At 44.5% G+C, this 13,702-nt stretch overlaps 1 protein-coding gene across 2 annotated transcripts in view; it reads right to left on the bottom strand.

Annotated features, from left to right (window-relative positions):
* The window catches only part of sh3pxd2aa (SH3 and PX domains 2Aa), an 822,856-nt gene that overhangs the window by 650,059 nt on the left and 159,095 nt on the right, over positions 1 to 13,702 (bottom strand). For both annotated transcript variants that reach the window (XM_068053246.1, XM_068053247.1), the window contains exon 3: positions 9,964 to 10,039. In XM_068053246.1, the coding sequence (XP_067909347.1) occupies positions 9,964 to 10,039 (76 nt within the window). The remainder of the gene's footprint in view (positions 1 to 9,963; positions 10,040 to 13,702) is intronic.

Here is a 13,702-nt window from a genome sequence, read left to right as displayed (position 1 = left end):
CTTCACCTTTTGTACCAGTCCGCCATGAGGGACCTTGTCGAAGGCTTTACTGAAGTCCATATAGATAACATGCACTGCCCTTCCTTCATCAATCATCTTTGTCACTTCCTCAAAAAACTCAATCAAATTAGTGAGACACGACCTCCCCTTCACAAAACCATGCTGCCTCTCGCTAATAAGTTCATTTGTTTCCAAATGGCGTTTCTTGATATCACACGGAGTGAATCGAATTGGCTGAAGTCTGGGATCTGTGATGCTGGGGACTTCAGGAGGAGGCCGAGATGGATCATCAACTTCTGGCTGAAGATGGTTGCAAATGCTTCAGCATTATCTTTCGCACTGATGTGCTGGGCTCCCCCATCATGGAGGATGGTAATATTTGTGGAGCCACCTCCTCCAATTCGTTGTTTAATTGTCCACCACCATTCACGGCTGGATGTGGCAGGACTGCAGAGCTGCGATCTGATCCGTTGGTTATGGGATCGCTTAGTTCTGTCTATTACATGCTGCTTCCGCAGTTTGGCATGCACATAGTCCTGGGTTGTAGCTTCACCAGGTTGACACCTCATTTTGAGGTATGCCTGGTGCTGCACCTGGCATGCCCTCCTGAACTCTTCATTGAACCAGGGTTGGTCTCCTGGCTTGATGGCAATGGTAGAGTGGGGGATATGCCAGGCCATGAGGTTACAGATTGTGCTTGAGTATAATTCTGCTGCTGCTGATGGTCCACAGCGCCTCACGGATGCCCAGTTATGCACTGCTAGATCTGTTTGAAATCTATCCCATTTAGCACGGTGATAGTGCCACACAACACGATGGACGGTATCCTCAATGTGAAGGCGGGACTTCGTCTCCACAAGGACGGTGCGGTGGTCACTCCTACCAATACTGTCATGGACAGAAGCATCTGCGGCAGGCAGATTGGTGAGGACAAGGTCAACTATGTTTTTCCCTCGTGTTGGTTCCCCCACCACCTGCCGCAGACCCAGTCTAGGAGCGATGTCCTTTAGGACTCGGCCAGCTCGGTCAGTAGTGGTGCTACCGAGCCACTCTTGGTGATGGACATTGAAGTCCCCCACCCAGAGTACAGTTTGTGCCCTTGCCACCCGTAGTGCTTTCTCCAGGTGGTGTTCAACATGGAGGAGTACTGAGTCATCAGCTGAGGGAGGGCGGTAGGTGGTAATCAGTAGGGGGTTACCTTGCCCATGTTTGACCTGATGCCATGAGACTTCATGGGGTCCAGAGTCGATGTTGAGGACTCCCAGGGCAACTCCCTCCCACTGTATACCACTGTGCCAACACCTCTGGTGGGTCTGTCCTGCCAGTGGGACAGGACATACCCGGGGATGGTGATGGCAGTGTTTGGGACATTGTCTGTAAGGTATGATTCCGTGAGTATGACTATGTCCGACTGTTGCTTGACTAGTCTGTGGGACAGCTCTCCCAACTTTGGCACAAGCCCCCAGATGTTAGTAAGGAGGACTTTGCAGGGTCGACAGGGCTGGGTTTGCCGTTGTCGTTTCCGGTGCCTAGGTCGAAGCCGGGTAGTGCGTCCGGTTTCATTCCTTTTTATAGACTTTGTAGCGGTTAGATACAACTGAGTGGCTTGCTAGGCCACTTCAGAGGGCATGTAAGAGTTAACCACATTATTGTGGGTCTGGAGTCACATGTAGGCCAGACCAGGTAAGGACAGCAGATTTCCTTCCCTGAAGGACATTAGTGAACCAGTTGGTTTTTGCAAGAATCGACAATGGTTTCATGGCATCATTAGACTTGCTTTTAATTCCAGATTTATTAATTAAATTTAAATTCCACCTTCTGCGGTGGTGGGATTCGAAACCATGTCCCCAGAGAAATACCGTGGGTTTCTGGGTTACTAGTCCAGTGATAATACTACTACGCCACCACCTACCCCCAGCTTGACAATGACAGACACGCGCAGCAGTTTGGGTGGGAACAGGGCAACTTGTAGTCTGGCAGCAAGGCATCAATGAGGAGGAAGTCACCACTCAAAAGCAGAATTTTGCCAGAACCAAGATGTCAACTAATTCATTCACAATGAGGTCATGGATGGCGTGCTCCTTGAAGAACAGGTATTGAGTACAGAAGCGGGGAAGTTATGCTGAACCTTTATGAAACTCTAATTCGGTCCCAACTCGAGTATTGTGTCCAGTTCTGGTCACCACACTTCAGGAAGGATGTGAGGGTCCTTGAGAGGGTGCAGAGGAGATTTACCAGAATGGTTCCAGGGATTGGGGAATTTTAGCTGCAAGGTTAGGTTGGAAAAGCTAGGGTTGTTCTCCTTACCGCAAAGCAGATTGAGGGGAGATTTGATAAAGGTGTACCAGATTATGACAGGAATAGATAAGTTAGACAAGGAAAAACTGTTCCTATTTTCTCATGGTACATGGACTAAGTGGACACAGCTTGAAAGTTTTGGGCAAAAGATGCGGGGGAATGTGCGGAATAACTTTTTTTTCCGCAGTCTGAATAATTATTCTATCCAGGTTTGTTTTTCTTTCCCCCAACAGCACAACCAGCCTATTATGTTGCAGATATGAAATACAAATGCTTTATACTAAAACAATTTTGCTTCATAAGCAAGTGGTACCAAAGAATGTTGTTTACTTCCAGAACGCCAATATTTCCGAACAAGAGACCCCAACCCAAACATTCATGGTTTAGGTGAATAAGAGCAAAATACTGAAGATGCTGGAACTCTGAAATGAGAGCAGAAAGTGCTGGAAATACTCAGCAGGTCTGGCAGCACCTGTGCAGAGAGAAACAGAGTTAATGTTTCAGGTCTGTGACCCTTCATCAGAACTGGCAAAAGTTAGAAATGTAACAGTCTGTGAGCAAGTGAAAAGGGGTGGGGAGGGGGAAGAAGAACAAGGAAGGAAGGTCTGTGATAGGACAGAGGGGGGAAAGATTAAATGACAGATGTCATGCAACAGAATGCAAATGGAGTGCTAAACAGTTGTAGTAAAAGACAAAGCATGAGTCCAGAGAAAGTGCTAATGAACAGCTCCGTCCAAAAGCAAAAACATGAAAAATAAGTTTAAGACTAGCACACGGTTTAAAAATAAATAAATAATTGAAAAAGAAATTATATATTAAAAAAAATAATAATAAATTAATAAAAAACAATGGGCTCATGGTCTGAAATTATTGAACTCACTATTGAGTGCAGAAGGCTGTAGTGTGCCTAATTGGAAGATGAGGTGCTGTTCCTTGAGCTTGCGTTGATGTTCACTGGAACACTGCAGCAGGCCGAGGACAGAAATGTGGGCATGGGAACAAGGTGGTGAATTAAAATGGCAAGCAACCGGAAGCTCGGGATTATGCTTTCGGACTGAGCGGAGGTGTTCTGCAAAGCGGTCACCCAATCTGCGTTTGGTCTCCCCAGTGTACAGGAGACCGCACTGTGAGCAGTGAATACAGTATACTAAATTGAAAGAAGTACAAGTAAATTGCTGATTTGCCTGGAAGGAGTGTTTGATGCCTTGGATGGTGAGGAGAGAAGAGGTAAAAGGACAGGCAGGTATTACACCTCCTGCAACTGCATGGTAAAATGCCATGGGAAATGGAAGAGGCATCAGAAGTGATGGAGGAGTGGACCAGGGTGTCGCGGAGGGAACAGTCCCTTCGGAATGCTGACAGGGGAGGGGAGGGGAAGATTATCACGTTGGAGGATGAGAGAATGATCCTTTGGATGTGTAGGGTTGGAAAGTGAGGACAAGGGGAACCCTGTTGCAGTTCTGGGAGGGAGGGGAAGGGGTGAGGGCAGAGGTGCGGGAAATGGGTCGGACACGGTCGAGGGCCCTGTCAACCACAGTGGGGGAAAATCCTCGGTTGAGGAAAAAGGAAGACCTATCAGAGGCGCTGTTGTGGAATGTTGCATCATCAGAACAGATGTGTCGAAGATGGAGAAACTGGGAGAATGGACTGGAATCCTTACAGGAGGCAGGGTGTGAGGAAGTGTAGTCAAGGTAGCCGTGGGAGTCGGTGGTCTTATAACAAACAAAAAATGAAATAAATAATAAAATATGATAAATAAAATGGTTTAGGTGAAGTGTGCACCTTCACACTTCAGTCATGTGCAAGTCTTACAGAACGTTTTCCTGCATTAGATGTACCTCTTCCTTACGTAAACGCAACAGTAACAAGGTATTACAATCCAGAGAGTAAGAGTGGGTGCATTCCATTGGCCTCTTTCAGAGGAGATCTTTCACATGTCAACAGGTGAACTGACACAGCAGAGATGTGACACCTTTCTTATTGGAAACTAGCAGTGAGCTCCACAGATTCAGTGCAGTCTGAGTAAAACAAAGAACCCTGCATAATGTCCAAATGCTCACCAAGACAGAGTTATTCATATGATGTGACAAAAGGCTATTTAATCTTAGTAAATTAGTAGGGGAGTGGGGGTAGTGAGTGGCAGGGGAGAGGAAGGGAAGGGTATACAATTTAAACTTGACAAGTGGGCCTGAATGATGCAACAGAACCCGACATGTTTACCACACCATTTAACATTCGTGACAAGCCTTAATTAAAGAAAGTTGGAGTCTGAAGATTCTTTATTAAAGTGGCTATGAGAATTCCTGCAGTGCCCTTCACACTATAGTTACACAGAAATAAATACCACACTGCACGAGGGAAGAACATACAAGTATTGTAATTAACTATTCCTGTCTACAGTCATTTATTATTGGTTTTAGTCAGTCACACCATTCACTTACATATTCAACACAGTCTCCTAGTGAAAACTTATAGGTTTTCTCACCAGATTCCATGCAAACATGTGCATCACATCCACAAAGCAGGCTTTTCAGCATTAGTTTGCCACATCTTGTATGGCTACTCCAGCAGTACCCTGGAAAGCAAAGATAACCCCCAACATATTTTCTTCACTACCAACTGTCTGCTTAAAACTTTCTACCTTGCACCCAACACCCTCACCTCCAAAAACAATTGGGAGGAGCTCATGAACTTCTTTAGAACTAAAATTGAGACTATCCCTTCAGCTGCCTTTTCTGTTTCCATGCCTTCCTCTTCCCACCGAGTCAAACCTACCCCCCTCCATCCAGCGCTCTCTATCCAAGCCCTGAACACAGGTCTTTCTCAAATTTCTCTCTCATCTCCCCTCATGACCACTTTGAACTCATCTGATCCATGGCTTGTACCTCCTGCTCCCTTGGCCTAGTCCCACTCAACTGCTGACCATCCACTCCCCTTGCAGGTCCATCCTAACTGACATTGGAAATGATTACCTTTTCTCAATTACTGTCCCTCTCCCTTTCAAAACCTTCATCATCCCCACCCCCATTCAAAAAGTCTATCCTTGATCCCTATATCCTTATAAACTAATGCCCCACCCTTAACACCCACCTCCCACCACCCCGCCCCCCCCCCCCAAAAGGTCTTGGACGTATTGTCACCTCTCTAATCTATACCCATCTTCCCCACAACTGCATGCTGAATCTTCCTAATTAGGTTTCATTCCTTGCTACAGCACTGAAAACAGCCCTAACCAAGGTCACAAATGACATCCTTTATGACTGTGAGGTATGATCATTTCTCATCCTCTCTGCAGCCTTTGATGGCAACTGAACAGCCTCCTCCAACATCTTTCTTCCATTGGCCAGTTCAGCGGGATCACCCTTGCTTGGTTCCACTCTTACCTATTCGATTGTAGCTAGAGAATCTCCAGCAATGGCTTTCCTTCTCACCCCGAAACCATTACCTGGGGATAGCATGGGAAAGTGGCGTGAAGGCAGATGATCAGCCATGATCTAATTGGATGGTGGAGCAGGCCTGATGGGCTGAATGGCCTACTCCTGCTCCTATGTTCCCCCAAGGATCTAATCATCGGCCCCCTCCTCTCCCTCATCTACATGCTGCTCCTTGGCAACAAGAATCACCAACGTGTTCAGCTTACACATTTACACTGACGACACCCAACTCCACCTCGCGAGGAGATACAATTGATGTCCTTAAAGTTATGAAAGGTTTAGACTCAATCCAAGTGGATATGCTATTTGAGCTCAATAGGTTGAGGAGAACCAGGGGACATAAGCATGTTACAAAATCAAAGAACTAGATTAGATATGAGGAGGTTCAATGCAGAGAGTCTTCAATCTCTGGAGTAAGTTGCTGGTATCTGTAGCGAGTGCAGATTCACTGCAAACATTCAAAAGGGAGCTGGACAAGCTCCTGAAAGTGGAAAGCTTATATACATGTAGCAGGTAGGTGGGTCATTGGTGTTTGCAACACTCGGTCATCATGGTCTGAGTATGAGAGGAATTCCCCAGAGCTTTCTGTCTTTATAATAAAAGCAATATACTGCAGATGCTGGAAATCTGAAACAAAAACAAAAAGTGCTGGAAAAACTCATCAGGTCTGGCAGCATTTATGGAGAGAGAAGCAAAGTTAACATTTCAGGTCTGTGACCTTTCATCAGAACTGGCAAAAGTTAGTAAAGAATTAGGTTTTAAGCAAGTATAGGGGAAGGGGGTAGGGGGCGAGAAAAAGGGTAAGGTGTTTGATAGGGCAAAGGGTGATTAAATAACAAAGCTGTCCTGGGATAAAGGCAAAGCTTGTGTTAATGCTTGTGGTGAAAGACAAAGCATTAGTCCAGAGTTAATAGCGGAATAATGAGCAGCTGCATGACTACGTGAAAAGCAGGCCCATGGTTAAAAAATACAATATTAAAAAAAGACCAGTCATGCAAGTCATTGAACTCAATGTTCGGTCTGCAAGGCTGGAGAGGGCCTAATCGAAAGATCAGGTGCTGCTCCTCGAGCTTGCGTTGATATTCACTGGAACACTGGAGCAGGCCAAAGACACAAATGTTGGCATGAGAGCAGGGAGTGGTGTTGAAATGGCAAGCAACCGGAAGCTCGGAGTCATGCTTTCGGACTGAGTGGAGGTGTTCAGCAAAGCGGTCACCCAACCTGCATTTGGTCTCCCCAATGCAAAGGAGTCCACATTGTGAGCGGCGAATACAGTACACTACATTGAAAGAAATAAAAGTAAATCACTGCTTCACCTGAAAAGAGTGTTTGGAGCCTTGGATAGTGAGGAGAGAGGATGGAAAAGAGCAGGTATTATACCTCCTGCAGTTGCATGGGACGATGCCATGGGAAGGGGATGAGGTGTCGGGGGTAATGGAGGAGTGGACCAGGGTGTCGCGGAGGGAATGATCCCTTCGGAATGCTGACGGGAGGGGAAGATGCATTTGGTAGTGGCATCACACTGGAGGTGGCGGAAACGGCGGAGGATGATCCTTTGGATGTGGAGGCTGGTGGGGTGGAAAGTGAGGACAAGGAGAACCCTATCGCGGTTCTGGGAGGGAGGGGAAGGGGTGAGGGTAGAGGTGCAGGAAATGGGCCGTACACAGTTGAGGGCCCTGTCAACCACAGTGGGGGGGAATCCTCGGTTGAGGAAAAAGGAAGACATATCCAAGACGCTGTTGTGGAAGGTTGCACCATCAGAGCAGATGCCCCAGGTGAATCAGTGATTTATTTGTACTTCTTTCAATGTAGTATACTGTATTCACTGCTCACAATGTGGTCTGCTCTACACTGTGGAAACCAAACGCAGGTTGGGTGACCGCTTTGCGGAACCCCGAGCTTCCGGTTGCTTGCCATTTCAACACTCCTTCCTGCTCTCATGCCAACATTTGTGTCTTTGGCCTGCTCCAGTGAACATCAACTCAAGCTCAAGGAGCAGCACCTAATCTTTCGATTAAGCTCTGCAGCCTTGCGGACTGAATATTGAGTTCAATGACTTGCATGACTGGTCTTTTTTTAATATTGTATTTTTTAACCATGGGCCTGCTTTTCATGTAGTCATGCAGCTGCTCATTATTCCGCTATTAACTCTGGACTAATGCTTTGTCTTTCACCATAAGCATTAACACAAGCTTTTCCTAATCCCAAGACAGCTTTTGTTATTTAATCACCCTTTGCCCGATCAAACACCTTCCCCTAGAAATTAGGCATGTGATAGGCTTAATGGTCCAATTGGTAATTTTCTGTCCTGTTTTCCATGTGGATATTGTGTCTTATGTTATGAGAGTGCCTCTGTGTTTCGTTAAATATATTTTTTGAGGATTCATTTTTGAAAGATTGAAGAAATGTTAAACTTTGGGGTTTTCAAGGGAGTCATGTAAAGGCCATTTGACTTTGAAAAAAAGTCCCAGGAAATGTTTTTTAAAAGGGGCACTGGGCGGTCTCGTGAGGAAAACAAGCCTTTCCAGGAAACAACCTGACTTCCAGCTCAATAAACAACAGAGAACTTTGGACACCTGGAGAAGTTGTTAACAAAGAAGTGACAGGTCAAGATTGAGGTTGACCTCCTATTGTCAGTTTCGCTTTTGAATTGTTTTGAGTTGGGGTTGAACTGTATAAAAAGCGAAGGAACTTCCAAGGAGAGAAAAAAATTCCCAAGGAAGGAGAGAAGACGACAACCTAGCTCAGCTTTCCAGCACTTCTCTAAAAGACCCTGAGAAGTCCACTGTGTCAACTCATCTCGTCTCCTGTCTTTGAAGAAAAGCCTACTAAATTAATTCTCAATGCCGCCTGAAAAGAATTGTTCTGCAAGATCCCAGTGACCCGTCTACGCGTACTCAAAGAGGCCAGACTGTATGTCAGTTTTGGAACACAACATATCTCATCTGCTGTTCCTTCAAGAACAGGGGCAGCACAGTGGCGCAGTGGTTAGCACCGCAGCCTCACAGCTCCAGCGACCCAGGTTCAATTCTGGGTACTGCCTGTGTGGAGTTTGCAAGTTCTCCCTGTGACCGCGTGGGTTTCCTCCGGGTGCTCCGGTTTCCTCCCACAAGCCAAAGACTTGCAGGTTGATAGGTAAATTGGCCATTATAAATTGACCCGAGTATAGGTAGGTGGTAGGGGAATATAGGAACATGTGAGGATGTGGTAGGAATATGGGATTAGTGTAGGATTAGTATAAATGGGTGGTTAATGGTCGCACAGACTCGGTGGGCCGAAGGGCCTGTTTCAGTGCTGTATCTCTAAATCTAAAAAAAATCTAAAATGAGCAAGTATTCAGCCCGTGTTTTTTTTGTCTATAAGAGAGCTCTAAAAACAAAACTCCCTTTATTTTTCCAGTTAACTGGTATATGTGTGTGTGACTGTAAGAGGGGGCTAAGGTGAAAGGGAACTTTCATATTTCAATCTGTGTATTTATGCTTTACTTCATTCCTGGTTCAGACTAGTTTTATAATAAACGAATAATTTTGTTGTTTATTAAAGAAACCTGGTTAGTGTGTTTTATTCTGGGATAAATATAGAGTCCATGACTGATTGTATCGGTAAGTGGGAAAAAATGTTAATATCCATTGTGGCCCATGGCAAAGTGGAACTAGAATAAACAGTGCACTCCTCCCGCTTTCAGTCATAACACTTATCATACTTCTCAGGAAAATCTCAAAGATCTTTACAGGGAATTAATTACTTTGAAGCGCATCAACTACTATTATCTGGGCAAAAACAGGCTTACTGGGTAGTGACCAGGAGTGAGAATCCTGGCCAATTTTCTCCTCTTAAATCCTTAGCCACTGAAACCATTTACTGGATCTGTATCACAACCTTGACTGAGGTCCGCTATCTCAGCACAGATCAGGGATTGAACAAGGGACATTCTGATTTGTCTCAGTACCACATCAGGCATTCCATTTACTTACAGATACAGCATAGATGCATTTAAGGAAGAGATAAATAAACATAAGCGAGAAGGTAATAAAAGGATAAGTTGATAGGATTAGAAGTGGAGGGATGAGAAGAGGATTGTGTCGAGCATAAACACTAGCATGGACCAGTTTGGGCGCATGGACTGTTTCTATGCAGTATATTCCTTGTAATTCTATGTAATTTAGCTGCAGAGAGCACTAGCCAATTAAGCCAACGTGAGCAATGAATGGGCTACTAAGCTGCTACTCACCAGGCAAGAAAGGGATGCAGCGCAATTTAGGATCTTTCTGCCCTCCTTCAACAGGAAACTTGTCCAGAAGCTGCATCTAACATGAGAAAAGAACAGTTAAGGGCTCATATTACAAACTCAAAAGTACAAAACTATTTAAACCCACTCTTTGTACAAAGTACATTGTTGCAGTACAATCAATATACATAGGAATACATCCTGCACCGAGAGCTACTTATTGAGCCATAGAACTAGACATTTACAGCACAGGAGACGACCACTCAGCTGATTTTATCTGTACAGGTTCTTTGCTGGAGCAATCTAAAACTAATCTCACTTTCCTACTCTTTCTCCATAGTCTTGTATCCTCCCCTTAAACAAAACTTTTATTGCCTCTCGCTTAGATTTCTCCAGTACTTCTTTCCAGCCTCCCATCATCCATAAATTTCAGCTGGTCCAAAATTCTGTTCAGATCCTGTCCCATTTTCCCAAACTCTCCATCCTTGTTGACATTAGCTGCCTGATTGAATTTAAAATCCTTGTCACGTTCAAATCTCTCTATGCCTTCAGCTCAACCTAACTCTGGAATTTCCTCCAACTTGGTGTCCCTCCTGTTCAGTCCTACACCTTTAGTCTTCACTTCACTATTGATAGTAGAGCCTTTAGCAGCCTTGACCCACCTTCCACCTTTTCACTTCTCTCTCAAGGTTACAATTTTTTTCAAAATCATCCATTTTGATCAAGCTTCTGGTATTTTTTCTAACTCTCCCATCATGGCTTAGTGTCCATTTTTCTTCTCTTTATAAAGTGCGTTGGGGCATTTCTGTTAAAAGCGTTACATAAATGCAAGCTGTTGGTTCCTCTATATAGTAGCTTGGGAATGTTCAGAATGGGAAGGTACTGACAATGCCCAGTGGGTGGAAGGAAGATCCATGAAGGATTGATGTACCTCAATTTAGGAGTGTAGCCTGTGTCAGCTCAAATTTCTGGAACACAAAAACTTCAAGAAAGTTCGAGGGGATGTACAACAATAAAAAAAATTTCCACACTGCAATCCATACAAAATATTCCTCCAGTTCACAGCTGTCTTTTCCCTTCACAAATGGTAACTGGCTTCTATGTTTTTAGCATTCTGTCTTTCTTTCATAGGAACAGAAGAATTTCTGGAAGAAAAAAGACCAAGTTCCAAGTGGTTCACCTTCTAAGATCCTGGTAGTCAAATGTTATATCAATAATGGAGTTGTTGACTAATTGATGTGGATGTAGAGATTAAATGTAATATTTCCAAGTTTGCAGATGACACAAAACTAGGTGCAAGTGTGAGTTGCGAGGAGGATGCAAAGACGCTTCAAGGAGATTTGGAGAGGCTAAGCAAGTAGGCAAAAAATTGGCAGATGGAATACAATGTGGAGAAATGTGAGGGTATCCACTTTGGTAGGAAAAACAGAAATACAGAGCCTTTCTTACATGGTGAGAGGCTGGAAAGTGTTGAATTTCAAAAGGACTTGGGTGTCCTTGTTCATGAGTCACTGAAAGCTAACATGCAGGTACAGCAAGCAAGTAACAAGGCAAATGGTATATAAAAGCAAAATACTGCAGATGCTGGAAATCTGAAATAAAAACAAGAAATGCTGGAAACACTCAGCAGGTCTGGCAGCATCTGTGGAGAGAGAAGCAGAGTTAACGTTTTAGGTCAGTGACCCTTCATCAGAACCTGAAACGTTAACTCTGCTTCTCTTTCCACAGATGCTGCATTTCTTGTTTTTATTTAAGGCAAACGGTATGTTGGCCTTCAGTACAAGAGGATTTGAGTACAGGAGTAGAGATGTCTTACTCCAACTATATAGAGCCTTGGTGAGACTGCACCTGGAGTATTGTGTGCAGTTTTGGTCTCCTTATCTAAGGAAAGATATACTTGCCATAGAGGGAATGCAACGAAGGGTCACCAAACTAATTCCTGGGATGGAGAGATTGTTCTATGAGGAATAGGCTGGGCCTTTATTCTCTGGAGTTTAGAAGAATGAGAGGTGATCTCATTCAAACATACAAAATTCTTACAGGGAGAGTCCAGAATCAGGGGACACAGTCCCAGAATAAGGGTCAGGCCATTTAGGACTGCGATGAGGAGGAATTTCTTCACTCAGAGGATGGTGAATCTTTGGAATTCACTGACCCAGAGGGCGGTGGAGGCTCAGTCTTTGAGTATGCTCAAGACAGAGATTAATAGATTTCTATACATTAAAAACATCAAGGGTTACGGGGATAGTGCAGGAAAATGGTGTATATTTATTTTATTTAGAGATACAGCACTGAAACAGGCCATTCGGCCCACCGAATCTATGCCGACCATCAACCACCCATTTATACTAATCCTACATTAATCCCATATTCCGACCACATCCCCACCTTCCCTCAATTCCCCTACCACCTACCTATACTAGGGGCAATTTATAATGGCCAATTTACCTATCAACCTGCAAGTCTTTGGCTGTGGGAGGAAACTGGAGCACCCGGCGAAAACCCACGCAGACACAGGGAGAACTTGCAAACTCCGCACAGGCATACCCAAAATCGAACCCGGGTCGCTGGAGCTGTGAGGCTGCGGTGCTAACCACTGCGCCGCCCTGTGTTGAAGTAGAAGATCAGCCATGATCTCATTGAACGGCAGCATAGGCTCAAAGGGCTGAATGGCCTACTCCTGCACCTATTTCTTATGGTCTTATGTTAATTGTGCCAATCAGTCAATTAATTTACAGATCTGCAGTATTTAAAAACCTGCGCAACATCGACCTTTCTAACCAAGGTTTCAATCACCACTCCTAATTTCTCTCTCCCAGACAGTGTCAATTTTCCTCACTTCCATTGTGACATGCCTTGAGATTTTTCTTTGAGGTAAATGTGCTATAGAAATGTAGATTATTATTTGCAGTTTTTTTTTCTATTTTAAATAAAATACTCACAATCTGGTCTAGACACTCAATGCAGCCAGGGTTTTCTCCACTCTCCCAAAATCAAAAATGGCGCTTAGAGTGCACATTTCCAACATATAACTCAATATCAGGCCTCCAGTCCAATTAACACAACCTGAAAATAGGTTTTACAGGAAATGTCAAACAATATCTTGGAACCCATCCAAAGTACCTCTTCCTTCTTAGTGGGCAATCTAATTGAGGGTATTGAAAAGACAAAAACCTGAAGCAGTGAAAATCTTATCTGACCATTCCAACTGGTCGAGAAAAAAAAACATAGAAACATAGAAAAATTGGAGGAGTAGGCCATTCAGCCCTTCGAGCCTGCACCGCCATTCAATACGATCACGGCTGATCATCCAAACTCAGTACCCTGTTCCTGCTTTCTCCCCATATCCCTCGATCCCTTTAGCCCTAAGAACTACAATCTAACTCTTTCTTGAATATATTAACTGATTTGGCTTCAACTGCTTTCAGTGGTAGAGAATTCCACAGGTTACCAAGTCTTTAATGGGTAGCCCTTGCCTCAAGAATCCTTCCCTGAAGGTGAGTGGGGGTCCTGAAAATCTCTGGCACCTGGGACTGTATATAAGCTTCCCGGCTACTTCCCGAGAAGCAAGCACGCACCTGCAGGAAATGATTTTGGTGGTCGATCAGTTGAACGTTGATTGAATGAAAGACCCTCCTGATGAAGGTGGCTGGCTGGTCCATTGGAGCCTTAATGGCCACATGCGTACAATCTAACACATCTTACACCCGAGGAAATCCAGCCTGACTGTCAGGGCCGGTCT

This window comes from Heterodontus francisci, chromosome 20 (assembly GCF_036365525.1).
Source record: "Heterodontus francisci isolate sHetFra1 chromosome 20, sHetFra1.hap1, whole genome shotgun sequence".
Classification (NCBI taxonomy): Eukaryota; Metazoa; Chordata; class Chondrichthyes; order Heterodontiformes; family Heterodontidae; genus Heterodontus; species Heterodontus francisci.
This window is presented reverse-complemented; position numbering and strand designations above follow the sequence as displayed.